The sequence below is a fragment of the Somniosus microcephalus genome, chromosome 12 (genome assembly GCF_052327205.1).
Source record: "Somniosus microcephalus isolate GS21.2 chromosome 12, FLI_Smic_1.0, whole genome shotgun sequence".
Lineage (NCBI taxonomy): Eukaryota > Metazoa > Chordata > Chondrichthyes > Squaliformes > Somniosidae > Somniosus > Somniosus microcephalus.
In genome coordinates this window covers 208,463,404-208,478,687 of record NC_140998.1, presented here as the reverse complement: position 1 = coordinate 208,478,687, position 15,284 = coordinate 208,463,404, and the positions used below count along the sequence as shown (strand labels likewise).

Sequence of the window (15,284 nt, the reverse complement as noted above, 5' to 3'; positions counted from 1 at the left end):
ACTGACCTCCCCGCAGGCACCCTGACTCTCCGTCGCCTCACCTGCCGCGCTCCCTCCTTCATAACACACCGACCTCTCGCTTTTTCTCCTCCTCCTGCTTCCCGCCAGGAACAGCGGGCTCCCCCCATTGGCTACCTGTGGCCGAGGCCGACGTCACCGCCCCAGCAACACGCTTCCGATTGGTGGGCGGTGACGTCAAGCGGTGCGGCCCCGCCCCTGCCCGCTGCTCCACCCCGCGCGCGGCGGCGGACCGTTATGCTAATGAGGATCTCACGCCCTCCTCCCATTTGTCGAGTGGGGGGGGGCGGGGAAGCTCCCATGCAGACTGATTGACAAGGCGGGCGGCCAATGGCGAGAGGCGGGCCGCGCCTCCAGGTCCGCCCTCCCCCTCTCTACAGGCGGGGTCAGGGCTTAACCAATGGGACTTGTAATTCTCACACGCAACCCCGCCTCCTCCCCCCCACGTGGGATCCCCGATGTGGCCAATCAGGAAGCAGCCAGGCAGCGCCCGACCAATAGCAGCGCGGTGGGCTGGGAGAGCGCCCGGGCCACGGAACGCAGTGGCCAATCAGCGCCCGGGGGAGGCGGTGCAGCGACGCGCTGATTAGTTGACGGGGAATGGGTCGGGGCGGCAGACAGGACCTGGGATGAGCAGTGGGGTTCAGTCGCCTCCATCCAACGGCCGGGATGTATCGCTTTCGGTGAGCTGGAGAGCCGCTGAGGGCATTTCTCCCCCTCTTCGCCCCGCCATCACACCATCCGCCTTCAAACCACCGCGCTGAGGAGAGAGCGGGACAGTAAGCGGTAGCTCGGGGGAAAATGGCGGCGTCGCCGCTTCTCTTTCCTCCGCCTCCCTCCCTCCCGCTGACCCCGCCCAGCTCTTCGCCCATTGGCCGAAAAGCGCTGCCGCCGCCCTACTATTGGCTGCCCGCCCTGTCAATCAGTCTGGATGGGCGGCCCCGCCTCAATTCACGGATAGGGGGGGGGTGTTTGTGGCGTGAGGACCTCATTAGCTTAACGGTCCCCCGGGAGGGGGCGGGGCCGGAGCGGCGCTGATTGACGTGGCGGTCCCGGCCAATCGGAAGGCTGTTGCTAGGGGCGGTGACGTCTTTTGCAAGGATGCCCGGCTAGCCCTCTCCAGTACCAAATCTCAGGCAACTCCTAAATCTTAATCCCTAGACTCGATTTTCTTCCTTGCTGGCTTATTTTCATTAAATATATTCAAGAAGGAGTTGGATATATTTCTTAAGGCTAAAGGGATCAAGGGGTATGGGGAGAAGGCAGGGACAGGGTACTGAATTTGGATGATCAGCCATGATCGCATTAAATGGTGGAACAAGCTTGAGGGGCCGAATAGCCTACTACTGCTCCGATCTTCTATGTTTCTATAAACTGGCATCCTCCATCAGCTCCAACTTGTCCAAAACCCTGCCATCTGCGCCAGTTCCACTTGCCCATCACTCACTTCTCTCCCTGATTTCCCCCGCCCCAAGTACACTAACATTTATATCATCATCAACAAATTCCTTCACCTCGCCTCCCTTCCTGTCCTCTGACTTTGACCCTCCCTCTGTTCCGACATCAGTGATTCAGCCTTCAAGTCGGCTCCGAAACAGGCGGTAATTCAGATGAAACTCCTTGCGTTCTCTCTCAGCTTAATGCGCTTTCTGACGTTTTGCAGCACTGAACAAAATCCATAGCTGTGGTGAGTAATCGGCACATTTCACTTTTTTCGTACACGGGCACAAACGTACAACCTTTCTGTTTTTTTTTCAATCGAACAAAATCACCTCAACAAAACTTTTGTAATTTGTCCTCTACTTTTGAAAGGCAACTGGATAAACTGCGAGAAGCTAAAGGAAAATATTCCATCGCTATAGCTGACTGGACGGTACTAATGCATCCTCGGACAAAGTCAACATGGATTTACAAAAGGTAAATCGAGCTTCACTAATCTGGAAAAACATTTTGAGGATGTAACTGGTAGAATAGATAAGGGAGAACCAGTGGATGTGATGCATTTGGACTTTCAGAAGGCTTTCGATAAGGTCCCGCATAAGAGATTAGCGTGTAAAGTTAAGGCACATGGGATTGGGGCAAGGTATTGACTTGGATAGAGAACTGGTTGGCAGATAGAAAGCAATGAGTTGGAATAAACGGGTCTTTTTCCGAGTGGCAGGCAGTGACTAGTGGGGTACCACAGGGATCAGTGCTAGGACCCCAGCTATTCACAATATATAAATGATCTAGACGAGGGAACTAGATGTAATATCTCCAAGTTTGCAGACGACACAAAGCTGGGTGGGTGTGTGTGCTGTGAGGAGGATGCTGAGAAACTCCAGGATGATTTGGGACGTGGTAACAGCTTTTAGAAAATCCTAATATGATTAGGTAGAGTCAACATGGTTTTATGAAAGGGAAATCGTGTTTGACAAATCTTTGAGTATTTTGAGGATGTAACTAGTAGGATGTTTACGGGGGAACCAGTGGGTGTGGTGTATTTGGATTTTCAGAAGGCATTCGATAAGATGCCACACGAGGCTATTAAACAAAATTAGGGCTCATGGGATTGGGGGTAATATACCAGCATGGATTGAGGATTGGTTAATGGACAGAAAACAGAGAGTAGGAATAAATGGGTCATTTTCGGGTTGGCAGGCTGTAACTAGTTGGGCACTGCAAGGATCAGTGCTTGGGCCTCAGCTATTCACAATCTATATTAATGACTTAGATGAAGGGACTGAGTGTAACGTATCCAAGTTTGCTGACAATACAAAGTTAGGTGGGAAAGTAAGTCGTGAGGAGGACGCAAAGAGGCTACAGAGTGATACAGACAGGTTGGCTGAGTGGGCAAGAACATGGCAAATGGAATACAATGTGGGGAAGTGTGAAGTTATCCACTTTGGTAGGAAAAACAAAAAAGCAGAATATTTTTTTGAATGGTGAGAGACTGGGAAATGTTTGCATTCAGAGGGTGTCCTTATACATGAATCGCAGAAAGTTAACATGCCGGTACAGCAAGCAATTAGGAAAGCAAATGGTATGTTAGCTTTTGTTACAAAGGGATTATTAGAGTATATAAGAGTAAAGGAGTCTTACTACAATTGTACAAGGCTTTGGTGGGGCCACACCTGGAGTACTGTGTACAGTTCTGGTCTCCTTACCTAGGGAAGGACATACTTGCCATAGAGGGAGTGCAACGAAGGTTCACCAGACTGGTTCCTGGGATGGGGGGATTGTGCTATGAGGAGAGATTGAGTAGACTGGGCCTATATTCTCTAGAGTTTACTCAAATGAGAGGTGATCTCATTGAATTGAAACATATACAATTCTTAAGGGGCTTGACAGGGTTAACGATGAGAAAATGTTTTCCCTGGCTGGGGAGTCTGGAACACGGGGTCACAGTCTCAGGATAAGGTGTCGGCCATTTAGGACTGAGATGAGGAGAAATTTCTTCACTGAGGGTGGTGAATCTTTGGAATTCTCTGCCCCAGAGGGCTGTGGAGGCTCAGTCGTTGAGTATATTCAAGGCCGAGATCGATAGGTTTTTGGACTCTAGGGGAATCAAGGGATATGGGGATCGGGCGGGAAAGTGGAGATGAGGTCGATGATCAGCCATGATCTTATTGAATGGTGGAGCAGGCTCGAGGGGCCAGAGGGCTGACTCCTGCTCTTATTTCTTATGTTCTAAACCTGTGAAAGGTCACATGGGGCCAGATCTTTTATTTCTAAAGTATTTAAATTTTGAGTTGCATAAACATCTCCATTTTGGAGCATTTTACTAGCAGTGTCTGATCTACAATCCTATTTGTATTTATTTTGGCACAGGTACTTTGAAAGCCTGTGGTGGGGTACGGTCTACATTAAGAAGAAAGCTGCACAATCTAACATGGCTGCCAAGGGTTGCAGTTGTTGCCTTCTCGGTTTGTTCTGTATCTCGGGTCTGTGCCTTAAACCCCAACCCACCTTCAACTGCCAGGACTTGCATGGGCACAGAATCACAACCGAGAGATGTCTCCACAATGAAGACCATAACCCAGAAACCGGAGGGCTGAACAACAAAAAAAGACAACAAACTGACACACAATGTGCCTTTGCACGCATGAGGAAAAACGAGGACGGAGCTTAACAAAACAACTTGAATTCATCAAATTCAGCCAGAGCTGGAAAGATCCCTGGAGCGCCGATTGGAAGCACCATGCAAAGGACCGGTATTAGTCATTGGCGGGGGGAAAAACAGTCAGAGACTAAAGAGACAGACGTCCGTGGAGAGATTTGATTTCGGACTGAGTGAGTGAGCACAGACAATGTTGACTATGAGCCTTAGAAAGTATTTGTTGTACACATGCTAATGCAGACTCAAGTCCCGACTCTGAATATCCCCCCCCCCACCCCCCCTCCAGTAACAGTGAGAGGGTGGGAAGAGGAGTTAATTACTGGAGAGTTCGGAGGAGTCTCTCTACTCTAGTGCAAATGGGAAGATAAACAGTTGCAGTTCTTGACCATTGCTCTGATTACCATGGATGTTGGAGCACAGTGATGAAATGTGTAAACCGATCTCCACTGACCATTGTCTCCCACAAGAGGTGTTTCTCTAGATCTCTTGGTACAGCGATGCGTCAGCTCTGCCGTAAGAACATAAAGGAGGAAATTCACTAAACACTGCTGTGTGCTGCAGATCACGAGCTCGGAGAGAGTGGATATAACCAACCATGGACAGCTGCACATGTCTCGTACAGCGATGGACTGGCCAACTATATACACACCAAGCAAACACCTCAATTACTTCAAACCTGGATGAACCAGCAGTTTCAGCACCAGCCCAGGACAAAGACACAAATGGCAACGCCAAAGAAACTGAGATGCTTTCTGCTGAAACGTTTGACAACCCTGTAAGGTCTTCTAAAGCAAACCGTGCTTCGGGACCTGTCTCCTAAAGGTCTTTGGGCCATATTCAAGCAGGTAGAAGAGTGGATAATGTTGACACAGGATCACGGGCGAGATAGAGCCATAGATACTATCTTAGCGCTTCTAAAATTCTACTTGGAGAAGATTAATGTTCAAGATTTAGTGCCGGTACATTCCAGGGTGAGCAGACCCATTACTTCTGTTGTGGAGTATTTTAAGCCAACACTCGACACAAGGGCCCAGAACTTCGGGTCTCCACGGGTGAGTACGCACGGGGTACTCACTCGTAAGACCAATGGAAGTGCCGGTTTCCTGCATGCACTGCGCATGCGCGGGAAACCGGCACTTCCGTTCCCCTGAAAGCAGGGGTTCAGAGGTCGAACACGTGCGCGGGAGAGGCAGCGCGTGCGCATCGAACTTTGGTTTTTTTTTTCAGGTTTTCCCGGGAGGGTAAGTCTCCAGAATTTACACATTTAAAAAGCAGTCGCAAGGCCTGCTTTTAACAAGGTAAGTGGTGAATTAATTAAAATTAAAACATTTTTTCCACAGGTTTATTATTTTTAAATACTTTAAAGCAAGGTAAGTTTATTTTTAGCCCCGTTAGAAAATAAAATTATTTTTTTCAAAAATTTAAATTGTTTAAAATAGCTATTTCATGTAATTTATAGTTTATTTAAAAAATGTTTTTAGAAAATTTATTTGAAGATTTAGTGATGTTTTGGGGCTCGTAGTATTTATAAGTTTTGACAGCTCTTCCTGTCAATCTTATGAATGGGCATTCCCTGCTCCGATTGGCTCCCCATGGCCCATGTGATCCCAGGGGACGCATCGAACTAACTGCGCCCCTGGGATACGCAAGCACTGCGCACCGGCAGCCGGACCAGGTACCGGATCAGAATTCCACGGGAGCCCAGAGCTCAACGGCCAGCGCGCAAGGTAAGTGCAGATCGGGGGCTTGCACCCGCGGGAAGCCCCCGACCCGAATTTCTGGGCCGTTATCAGATCACCTAAGGTCATTTCTAAGTGTTTCACCCGCTCTTCAAAGGACTGGCCGACCGACACCCCAGCTGTCCATGTGCAGCCCCTGTCCTCGTGAAAACCACCGTTAAATGACATGGCAGTGGACTTCAGGATCAGGTCCCGGAGGTACTTGAAGCGCTGCGGGTTCATTTGCAATCGATTCCTTACGAGGAGGACAAATCACGCTGGCTGCCTTCTTTAGAGATGCTTTTAAAACCGCCATTGGCTTCACCAACACCCTGGTGAGCAGATCGTCCGATAGTGTGGCATAGCCATTGATTCGGCGGACCCAAAGCCACCCAGTCATCCTGATCAGGTTACAGATGGAGACTTGGTTACAGTACGGGAACGAATGAGTGAGGATGGAGGATGTTCTCTGGCTGTTCCTTCTGGTGTTTGCCACCACACCAAGACTTTACTCTTAACGCGACCGGGAAGAGAAACTTGCTCGTTGTCCAGTTCCTCTGTGCAAATCGCAGCAATTGGTCTAATGGGAATCGAGAAGAACAATAACCTGGAGGTCAGATCGTCCTTTTCCGTGTTTCCTTTATCAACATCCAGGAGAAGATTTCCGTCCTGCCTAGACAGTCACATGGTGGAACAGATGCACGTTGGACTGTTGTCCATTTTCTGACTGAAGTCATCCCAAGCACTGACGCCCCTCCACTTCCTTGAGTTCTTGGGAGCAAATGGGGGTTGCTTCAGAATGACGTTCTGTAATTTTCTTGTGAAATAAACAGGAAATCCTGTTGTGACGTTGTAATTATTGGTTGATCCTCACACTGTGCAGTCCCCACTGCTGTATGACGCGCATACCAGGGATGTGGGACTTCAGTTACCTGGAGAGACGAGGGAAATTGGGGTTGCTCTCCTCAGAGGAGAGAAGTTTAAGGGGAGATTGAATAGAGGTGTTCAAAATCCTGAGGGGTTTCGATAGAATAAATGAGGAGAAACTGTTTCCACTGGCAAAGGGTCGGTAACCAGAGGACACAGATTTAAGGACTTTAAACTAGTAAATGGGGAAGGGAAGGGCTCAGGTGGAAAAGGTAGTATAAATAATTCTAAAACTAACAAGTAGAATAATAGTCAGAAATTGTGCATTAGGCACCCCAGGTGAAGGAAAAACTAAAAGATGTAAAGTAATTAGGTTTCCATGTACATCGATCATTAAAATGTCAAGGACAGGTACAAAAAATAACCTAAAAGGCTAATGGAACGCTGGCCTTTATATCCAGAGGACTAGAATACAAGGGGGTAGAAGTCATGCTGCAGCTGTACAAAGCCCTGGTCAGACCACACCTGGAGCACTGGGAGCAGTTCTGGGCACCACACCTTAGGAAGGATATACTGGCATTCGGAGGGAGTGCAGCGTAGGTTTGCCAGAATGATACCCGGACTCCAAGGGTTAAATTACGAGGAGAGATTACACAAACGGGTTGTATTCCCTGGAATTTAGAAGATTAAGGGGGGATTTGATCAAAGTTTTGGCGGTATTAAAGGTAGATAGAAACTATTTCTGCTGGTTGGGGATTCTAGGACGAGGGGACGTAGCCTCAAAATTGGAGCCAGGCCTTTTAGGGGTGAAGTTTGGAAACACTTCTGCATGCACAAGGTGACATTAGGATAGGTTTGGTCAAAGAGGTAGGTTTTAAGGAGCGTCTTAAAGGAGGAAAGAGGGGTTTAGGGAGGGAATTCCAGAGCTTTGGGCCCAGGCAGCAGAAGGCACGGCAACAAGTAGAGGGGTGAATGAAATCGGGGGATGCACAAGAGGCCAGAGTAGGAGGAGTGCCGAGATCTCGGAGCGTTGTAGGGGCTGGGGGAAGTTACAGAGATCGGGGGGGTCGCGGAGGCCATGGAGGGATTTGAACACAAGGATGAGAATTTTAAAATCGTGGAGTGGTCAAAGCGGGCGCCAATCTAGGTCAGCGAGCACAGAGGGTGATGGGTGAACGGAAAGGGCAGCAAAGTTTTGGACAAGTTCAGGTTTACGGGAGGGTGCAAGGGTCAACTGTTGGTGCAGAGCTGGCTGTCTGCACCTGTCGCTTTCGTCGTCTCCTGTGATATCGGCCACCTTCAGCAAGCAGCGGGAGGAATGTCTGCACCATCTTCAGCCTTGCCCACTGCTGTGTGTCACTGGGAATGGTCTCTTCCCCCTTCTTGGCCATGTTCAAGAGCTCTGGTCCACACCAGGGTGGCCATCGAGTATGTAAATGCAGTGCTCACTGGTTCACTCAAAGCCTTTCAGAAACCGCTGGACGCTTGAAGATCTTGCATCTTTTTTGGCAGATATATAGATATAAATACTCAAGATACCTTTTTACGACTCGGTCCCCAAGGGCTTGTTCTCACCCCGCCCCCCTACAGTCTTGTCCCTCCCCAGATATCATCCTTCCCCTGGCCTTTGTTCCCCCCACAGTCTTCACCCCGACAGACTAAGTTAAAGCAAGGCACCTTCTGCCGACTCGGGTGACCGGAAAAGATCCCATGGCACTATTTCAAAGAGCAGCTGGGGTGTCCTGTGGCTGATATTTATCCCTCAACCAACATCACTAAAAAAAAAACATGATTGGGTTATTATCTCATTGCTGTTTGTGGAATCTTGCTGTGTGCAAATTGGCTGCCGCCTTTCCTAAATTACAACTGCGCCTGCACTTCAAAGTAGTACTTCATTGGCTGTAAAGTGCCTTGGGTTGCCCTTGAAGTCGTGAAAGGCACTATATAAATGCAAGTCTTTTATTTGTTTTAATGATATTGATTGAGGAATAAATAATGGCCAAAAGTCTGCCCTGCTCTTCTTCGAAATAGTGCCATGGGATCTTTTATGTCCACCTGAGAGAGCAGAGGGGGCCTCGGTTTAATGTCTCATCCGAAAGATGCGTAGGTAGTGGTACAGGTCTGGTTAGTGGTCCGTGACAGGAGGGTGTGACTGCAACTCAGGCAGGTATGGGGACCCCCAGCTGCAGTGCTGGAGGAGCCTCAGCCTTTGCCCTTGTCCAACAGGTATAAGGTTCTTGCTGCCTGTGTGGATGAGGGAAAAGCCTGCAGAATGGATGAGCAAGCTGACCGTGGCACCATGGTGCAGGAGGCCATTCAAGTGGGGGGGGACGTGAAAGGGAATGTAGTTGTGGGGGACAGTATAGTCAGGGTAATAGATACTGTCCTCTGCAGCCGCGACCGAGAGTTCCGAAGGTTGTGTTGCCTGCCCAGTGCCAGGGTTAAAGACATCTCCTCGCGGCTGGAGAAGAACTTGGAGTGGGAGGGGGAGGATCCAGTTGTCGTGGTCCACGTAGGAACCAACGACATAGGTAGAACTAGGAATGAGGTTCTGCTGAGGGAGTTTGAGGAGTTAGGATCCAAATTAAAAAGCAGAACCTCAAAGGTAATAACCTCTGGATTGTTACCGGAGTCACGCGCAAATTGGCATAGGGACAAACAGATTAGAGTTTTAAATGCGTGGCTCAAAGAGTGGTGTGGGAAGAAGGGGTTTCAGTTCATGGGGCACCTACACCAGTACTGGGGAAAGAGGGAGCTGTTTCATTGGGACGGGCGGCACTTAAACCGGGCTGGGACAAGTGTCCTGGCGAACTGAATAACTAGGGCAGTAGACAGGGCTTTAAACGAATGAAGGGTGGGGGTGGGAGGATTCAGGAAAGAGTAAATTTAAAAGCAGCGAGAGAAATGTCAAGGCTCTAGAGCAGAGTAGAGTTTTGGGTAAAATAAGCAGAGTGGGTCAGGAAGGGACAGAGAGTAACAAAGGTAAGAAGGTATCAGTGACTGAGGTGACATCAGGGGAAAAGAGAAAAATGTCAAAGCTAAAGGCACTATATCTGAATGCGCGAAGCAGTCGCAACAAAATAGATGAATTAATAGCAAAGATAGAAATGAACAGGTTTGATTTAATAGCCATTACGGAGACGTGGTTGCAAAGTGGCCAAGGTTGGGAACTCAATATTCCAGGATACTTAACCTTTAGAAGAGACAGGCAAAATGGAAAAGGAGGAGGGGTAACCCTGATAGTAAAGGATGGGATAAAGACAGTGGAGAGAAAGGATCTTAGCTCCGAAAATTCAGAAGTAGAATCAGTTTAAGGCACAAAAACCCCACTGGAAAAGTGGTCCAACCGTGGCTAACAAGAGAAGTTAAAGATAGTATTAGATCAAAGGAAGAGGCTTATAATGTTGGCAAAAAGAGTAGTAAGCCTGAGGATTGGGAGGATTTCAGAATTCAGCAAAGGAGGACCAAGAAATTGATAAAGAAAGGGAAAATAGAATATGAGAGTAAACTAGTGAGAGACATGAAAACAGACTATAAAAGTTTCTATAGGTATGTAAAAAGGAAAAGATTAGTGAAAGTAAACGTGGGTCCCTTACAGGCTGAGACAGGAGAAATTATAATGGGGAATAAGGAAATGGCAGAGAAATTAAACAAATACTTTGTGTCTGTCTTCACGGAAGAAGACGCAAAAAACTTCCCGGAAATAGTGGAGAACTAAGGCTCTAGTGAGAATGAGGAACTGAAAGAAATTAGTATTAGTAAAAAAATAGTACTGGAGAAATTAATGGGACTGAAAGCTGATAAATCCCCTGGACCTGAGGGCCTACATCCTAGGGGTTTGAAAAGGTGGCTATAGAGATAGTGGATGCATTGGTTGTAATTTTCCAAAATTCCATAGATTCTAGAACAGTTCCTGCGGATTGGAAGGTAGCAAATGTAACCCCAGTATTTAAGAAAGGAAGGAGAGTGTAAACGGGGAACTACAGACTAGTTAGCCTGACATCAGTAGTAGGGAAAATGCTCGAATCTATTATTAAGGACGTGGTAACAGGGCACTTAGAAAATGATAATGTGATTGGGCAGAGTCAACACGGATTTATGAAAGGGAAATCGTGTTTGACAAATGTGTTTGTGGTTTTTGAGGTTGTAACTAGCAGAATAGATAAGGGGGAACCAGTGGATGTGGTGTATTTGGATTTTTAGAAGGCATTCGATAAGGTGTCACACAAGAGGTAATGAAACAAAATTAGAGCTCATGGGATTGGGGGTAATATACTAGCATGGATTGAGGATTGGTTAACGGACAGAAAACAGAGAGTAGGAATAAACGGGTCATTTTCAGGTTGGCAGGCTGTAACTAGTGGGGTACCGCAGGGTATCAGTACTTGGGCCTCAGCTATTCACAATCTACATCAATGATTTGGATGAGGGGACCAAATGTAATATATCCAAGTTTGCTGATGATACAAAGCTGGGAGGGAATGTAAGTTGTGAGGAGGATGCCTGGAGGCTCTGTGAATGGGCAAGAACATGGCGAATGGAATATAATGCGGAGAAATGTGAAGTTATCCACTTTGGTAGGAAAAATAGAGAAGCAGAGTATTTTTTAAATGGTGAGATTGGGAAATGTTGGTGTTCAGAGGGACCTGGGTGTCCTTGTACACGAATCACTGAATGTTAACATGCAGGTACAGCAAGCGATTAGGAAAGCAAATGGTATGTTGGCCTTTATTACAAGAGGATTTGAGTATAAGAGTAAAGACGTCTTATTGCAATTATATAGGGCCCTGGTGAGACCACACCTGGAGTATTGGGTACAGTTCTGGTCTCCTTACCTAAGGAAGGATATACTTGCCATCGAGGGAGTGCAACGAAGGTTCACCAGACCAATTCCTGGGATGGGGGATTGTCCTATGAGGAGAGATTGAGTAGACTGGGCCTATATTCTCTAGCATTTAGAAGAATGAGAGGGGATCTCATTGAAACATACAAAATTCTTACAGGGCTTGACAGGGTAGATGCAGGGAGGATGTTTCCGATGGCTGGGGAGTCTAGAACCAGGGGTCTCAGAATAAGGGGTCAGCCATTTAGGACTGAGATGAGGAGAAATTTCTTCAGAGGGTGGTGAATGTTTGGAATTCTCTGCCCCAGAGGGCTGTGGAGGCTCAGTCGTTGAGTATATTCAAGACAGAGATCGATAGATTTTTGAATATTAAGGGAATCTAGGGATATGGGGGTAGTTCAGGAAAGAGGAGATGAGGTAGAAGATCAGCCATGATCTTATTGAATAGCGGAGCAGGCTCAATGGGCCGAATGGCCGACTCCTGCTCCTATTTCTTATGTTCTTATGAAAGACAGCACCTCCGACAATGCAACAGACCCTCAGTACTTCCCCTCCAACAGTGCGGCGCTCCCTCAGTTCTGCCCCTCCGACAGTGCAGCGGTTCCTGAACACAGCCCCTCCGACAGTGCAGCACTCCCTCAGTACTGCCCCTCCGACAGTGCGGCGCTCCCTCAGTACTGCCCCTCCGACAGTGCGGCGCTCTTCCAGTACTGCCCCTCTGACAGTGCAGCGCTTCCTCAGTACCGCCCTTCTGACACTGCGGCGCTCCCTCAGTACCGCCCCTCCGACAGTGCGGCGCTCCCTCAGTACCGCCCCTCCGACAGTGCGGCGCTCCCTCAGTACCGCCCCTCCGACAGTGCGGCGCTCCCTCAGTACCGCCCCTCCGACAGTGCGGCGCTCCCTCAGTACCGCCCCTCCGACAGTGCGGCGCTCCCTCAGTACCGCCCCTCCGACAGTGCGGCGCTCCCTCAGTACCGCCCCTCCGACAGTGCGGCGCTCCCTCAGTACCGCCCTTCCGACAGTGCGGCGCTCCCTCAGTCCGGCCCTGCGACACTCCCTCAGTACTGCCCCTCCGACAGTGCGGCGCTCCCTCAGTACTACCTCTCTGACAGTGCAGTGCTCCCTCGGTACTGGCCCTGGGAGTGTCAGCCTGGAGTTTTCAATGCATTTCAAAACAGATTGCAACCTGTTCAAGAAAGAAAGACTTGCATTTATCCAGCGCCTTTCACGACCTCAGGACGTCCCAAAGCGCTTTACAGCCAATGAAGTACTTTTTGAAGTATGGTTACTGTTGTGATGTAGGAATATAAATCTTAGATAGAATTTAAGGCAAATGGAACACCATAAAGCTCTTAATCATGATTTAATATGGAGATAAAAACAGGAAATGCTGGAAACACTCAGCAGGTCAGGCAGCATCTGTGGCGAGAGGTGACCTTTCAACAACAACAACTTGTATTTATATAGCGCCTTCAACATAGTATTTATTATAAGACAAAAAATTTGACACCGAGCCACAAAAGGAGAAATTAGGGCAGGTGATCAAAAGTTTGGTCAAAGAGGTCGGTTTTAAGGAGCGTCTTAAAGGAGGAGGGAGAAGTTTAGGGAGGGAATTCCAGAGCTTAGGGCCCAGGCGGCTGAAGCCGCGGCCACCAATGGCGGAGCGATCATAAACTCCAGCGAGTATAAGCCCAATCGACCCAATCTCTCCTCATATGTCATTCCTGCCATCCCAGGTATCAGTCTGGTGAATCTTCGCTGCACTCCCTCCATGGCAAGAACATCCTCAGATAAGGCGACCAAAACTGCGCACGATACTCAAGATGTGGTCTCGCCAAGGCCCTGAAGGAGGAAAGGTTGAGTAGGTTGGGCCTCTACTCATTGGAATTCAGAATAATGAGAGGCGATCTTATCGAAACATATAAGATTGTGAGGGGGTTTGATCGGGTGGATGCGGTGAGGATGTTTCTACTGATGGGTGAGACTAGAACTAGGGGGCATAATCTTAGAATAAGGGGCTGCCCTTTCAAAACTGAGATGAGGAGAAACTTCTTCACTGAGGGTAGTAAATCTATGGAATTTGCTACCGCAGAGAGCTGTAGAAGCTGTGACACTAAATAAATTTAAAACGGAGTTAGACAGTTTCCTAGCTGATAAGGGAATTAGGGGTTATGGGGAGAGGGCAGGGAAGTGGACGTGAGTCTAGGTTCGGATCGGCCATGATCCTATTGAATGGCGGAGCAGGCCCGAGGGGCCGTATGGCCTACTGCTCCTACTTTTGTTTATTGGGGATGCTCAAGAGGGCAGAATTAGAGGAGCGCAGATATCTCAGGGGGGTTTGTGGGGCTGGAGGAGGTTCCAGAGATAGGGAGGGGCGAGGCCATGGAGGGATTTGAAAACCAGGATGAGAATTTTTAAATCGAGGTGTTGCTTAACGGGGAGCCAATGTAGGTCAGTGAGCACAGGGGGTGAACAGGACTTGGTGCGAGTTAGAACACGGGCAGCCGAGTTTTGGATCAGCTGAAGTTTATGGAGGGCGGGAGGTGGGAGGCCAGCCAAGAGCACATTGGATTTCAGCGGCAGTTTGAGTGAAGAATCATCATGACTGGATGAGGTAAAGGAGGCAAAGGACTGGGCAAAGGCGGAGCCAAGCGGCACCGTAAAGTGCTCTGTGACAACATCCAGGGCATCGAATACAGGAGCAAGGATGCTTTGCTGCAGTTGTACAGGGCCTTGGCGAAACCACACCTTGAGTATTGTGTGCAGTTTTGGTCGCCTTATCTGAGGAAGGATGTTCTTGCCATGGAGGGAATGCAGCGAAGATTCACCAGGCTGATACCTGGGATGGCAGGAATGACGTATGAGGAGAAATTGGGTCGATTGGGCTTATACTCGCTGGAGTTTAGAAGAATGAGAGGGGATCTCATTGAAACTTACAAAATTCTAACAGGACTAGACAGACTAGATGCGGGAAGGATGTTCCCGATGGTCGGGGAGTCCAGAACCAGCGGTCACAGTCTTAAGGATAAGGGGTAAGCCATTTAGGACAGAAATGAGGAGGAATTTCTTCACCCAGAGAGTGCTGAATCTGTGGAATTCTCTACCACAGAAGGCAGTTGAGGCCAAATCATTAAATATATTCAAGAAGGAGTTAGATATATTTCTTAAGGCTAAAGGGATCAAGGGATATGGGGAGAAGGCAGGAACAGGGTACTGAATTTGGATGATCAGCCATGATCGCATTAAATGGTGGAGCAGGCTCGAATGGCCGACTCCTGCTCCTGTCTTCTATGTTTCTATGTCGCGTCTGCAGGTAACAAAGGCATGGACGAGGGTTTCGGCAGCGGACAAGCTGAGGGGAAGGGGGGGATGGCGGAGACGGGCGATGTTACGGAGGTGGAAACAGGCGGTCGTGGGCCAGGCCGCGGCTTGCGGGGTCAGTGACCTTGGAGAGAGCTGTGAGGCTGCACTGTTGCAGCACATCAATTAGGGGATGGGCAATAAATGCTGAGCTTTTGCCAGCGACTCCCCACATCCCATAAACAAATAAAATTAAAAAGAGTGGTGCTAAATCTTTGCAAAGGCCTGGATGCAGGAATCTGAGGTGCTGCCCATGTTAAGGGGAATGGCGGTGCAGCCGCTGTGACCTCCATTCATTCATTCATTCGGGGCGGCGCCTGACCTTCAGCCGCACATGGGTTGCCGCTGCGGCGCAGCCGAACTTGAAACGGGGAGGGCG

At 48.8% G+C, this 15,284-nt stretch overlaps 1 protein-coding gene and 1 long non-coding RNA gene across 2 annotated transcripts in view; one reads left to right on the top strand and one right to left on the bottom strand.

Moving 5' to 3' along the window:
- LOC147109983 (uncharacterized) overlaps positions 1-147 on the bottom strand; it is a gene marked incomplete at its 5' end in the record, with an annotated part of 144,256 nt that extends 144,109 nt beyond the window's left edge. The window contains one exon of the mRNA XM_086002450.1: positions 42-147. Within this exon, the coding sequence (XP_085858576.1) occupies positions 42-147 (106 nt within the window). The remainder of the gene's footprint in view (positions 1-41) is intronic.
- Positions 148-573: 426 nt separating this feature from the next.
- Positions 574-6,680, top strand: LOC147109982 (uncharacterized). The gene is made up of 3 exons (XR_015080376.1): positions 574-1,705; positions 1,831-1,935; positions 3,829-6,680. It is a non-coding gene; the product is annotated as an uncharacterized LOC147109982 (long non-coding RNA).
- The last annotated feature ends 8,604 nt before the right edge of the window (positions 6,681-15,284 follow it).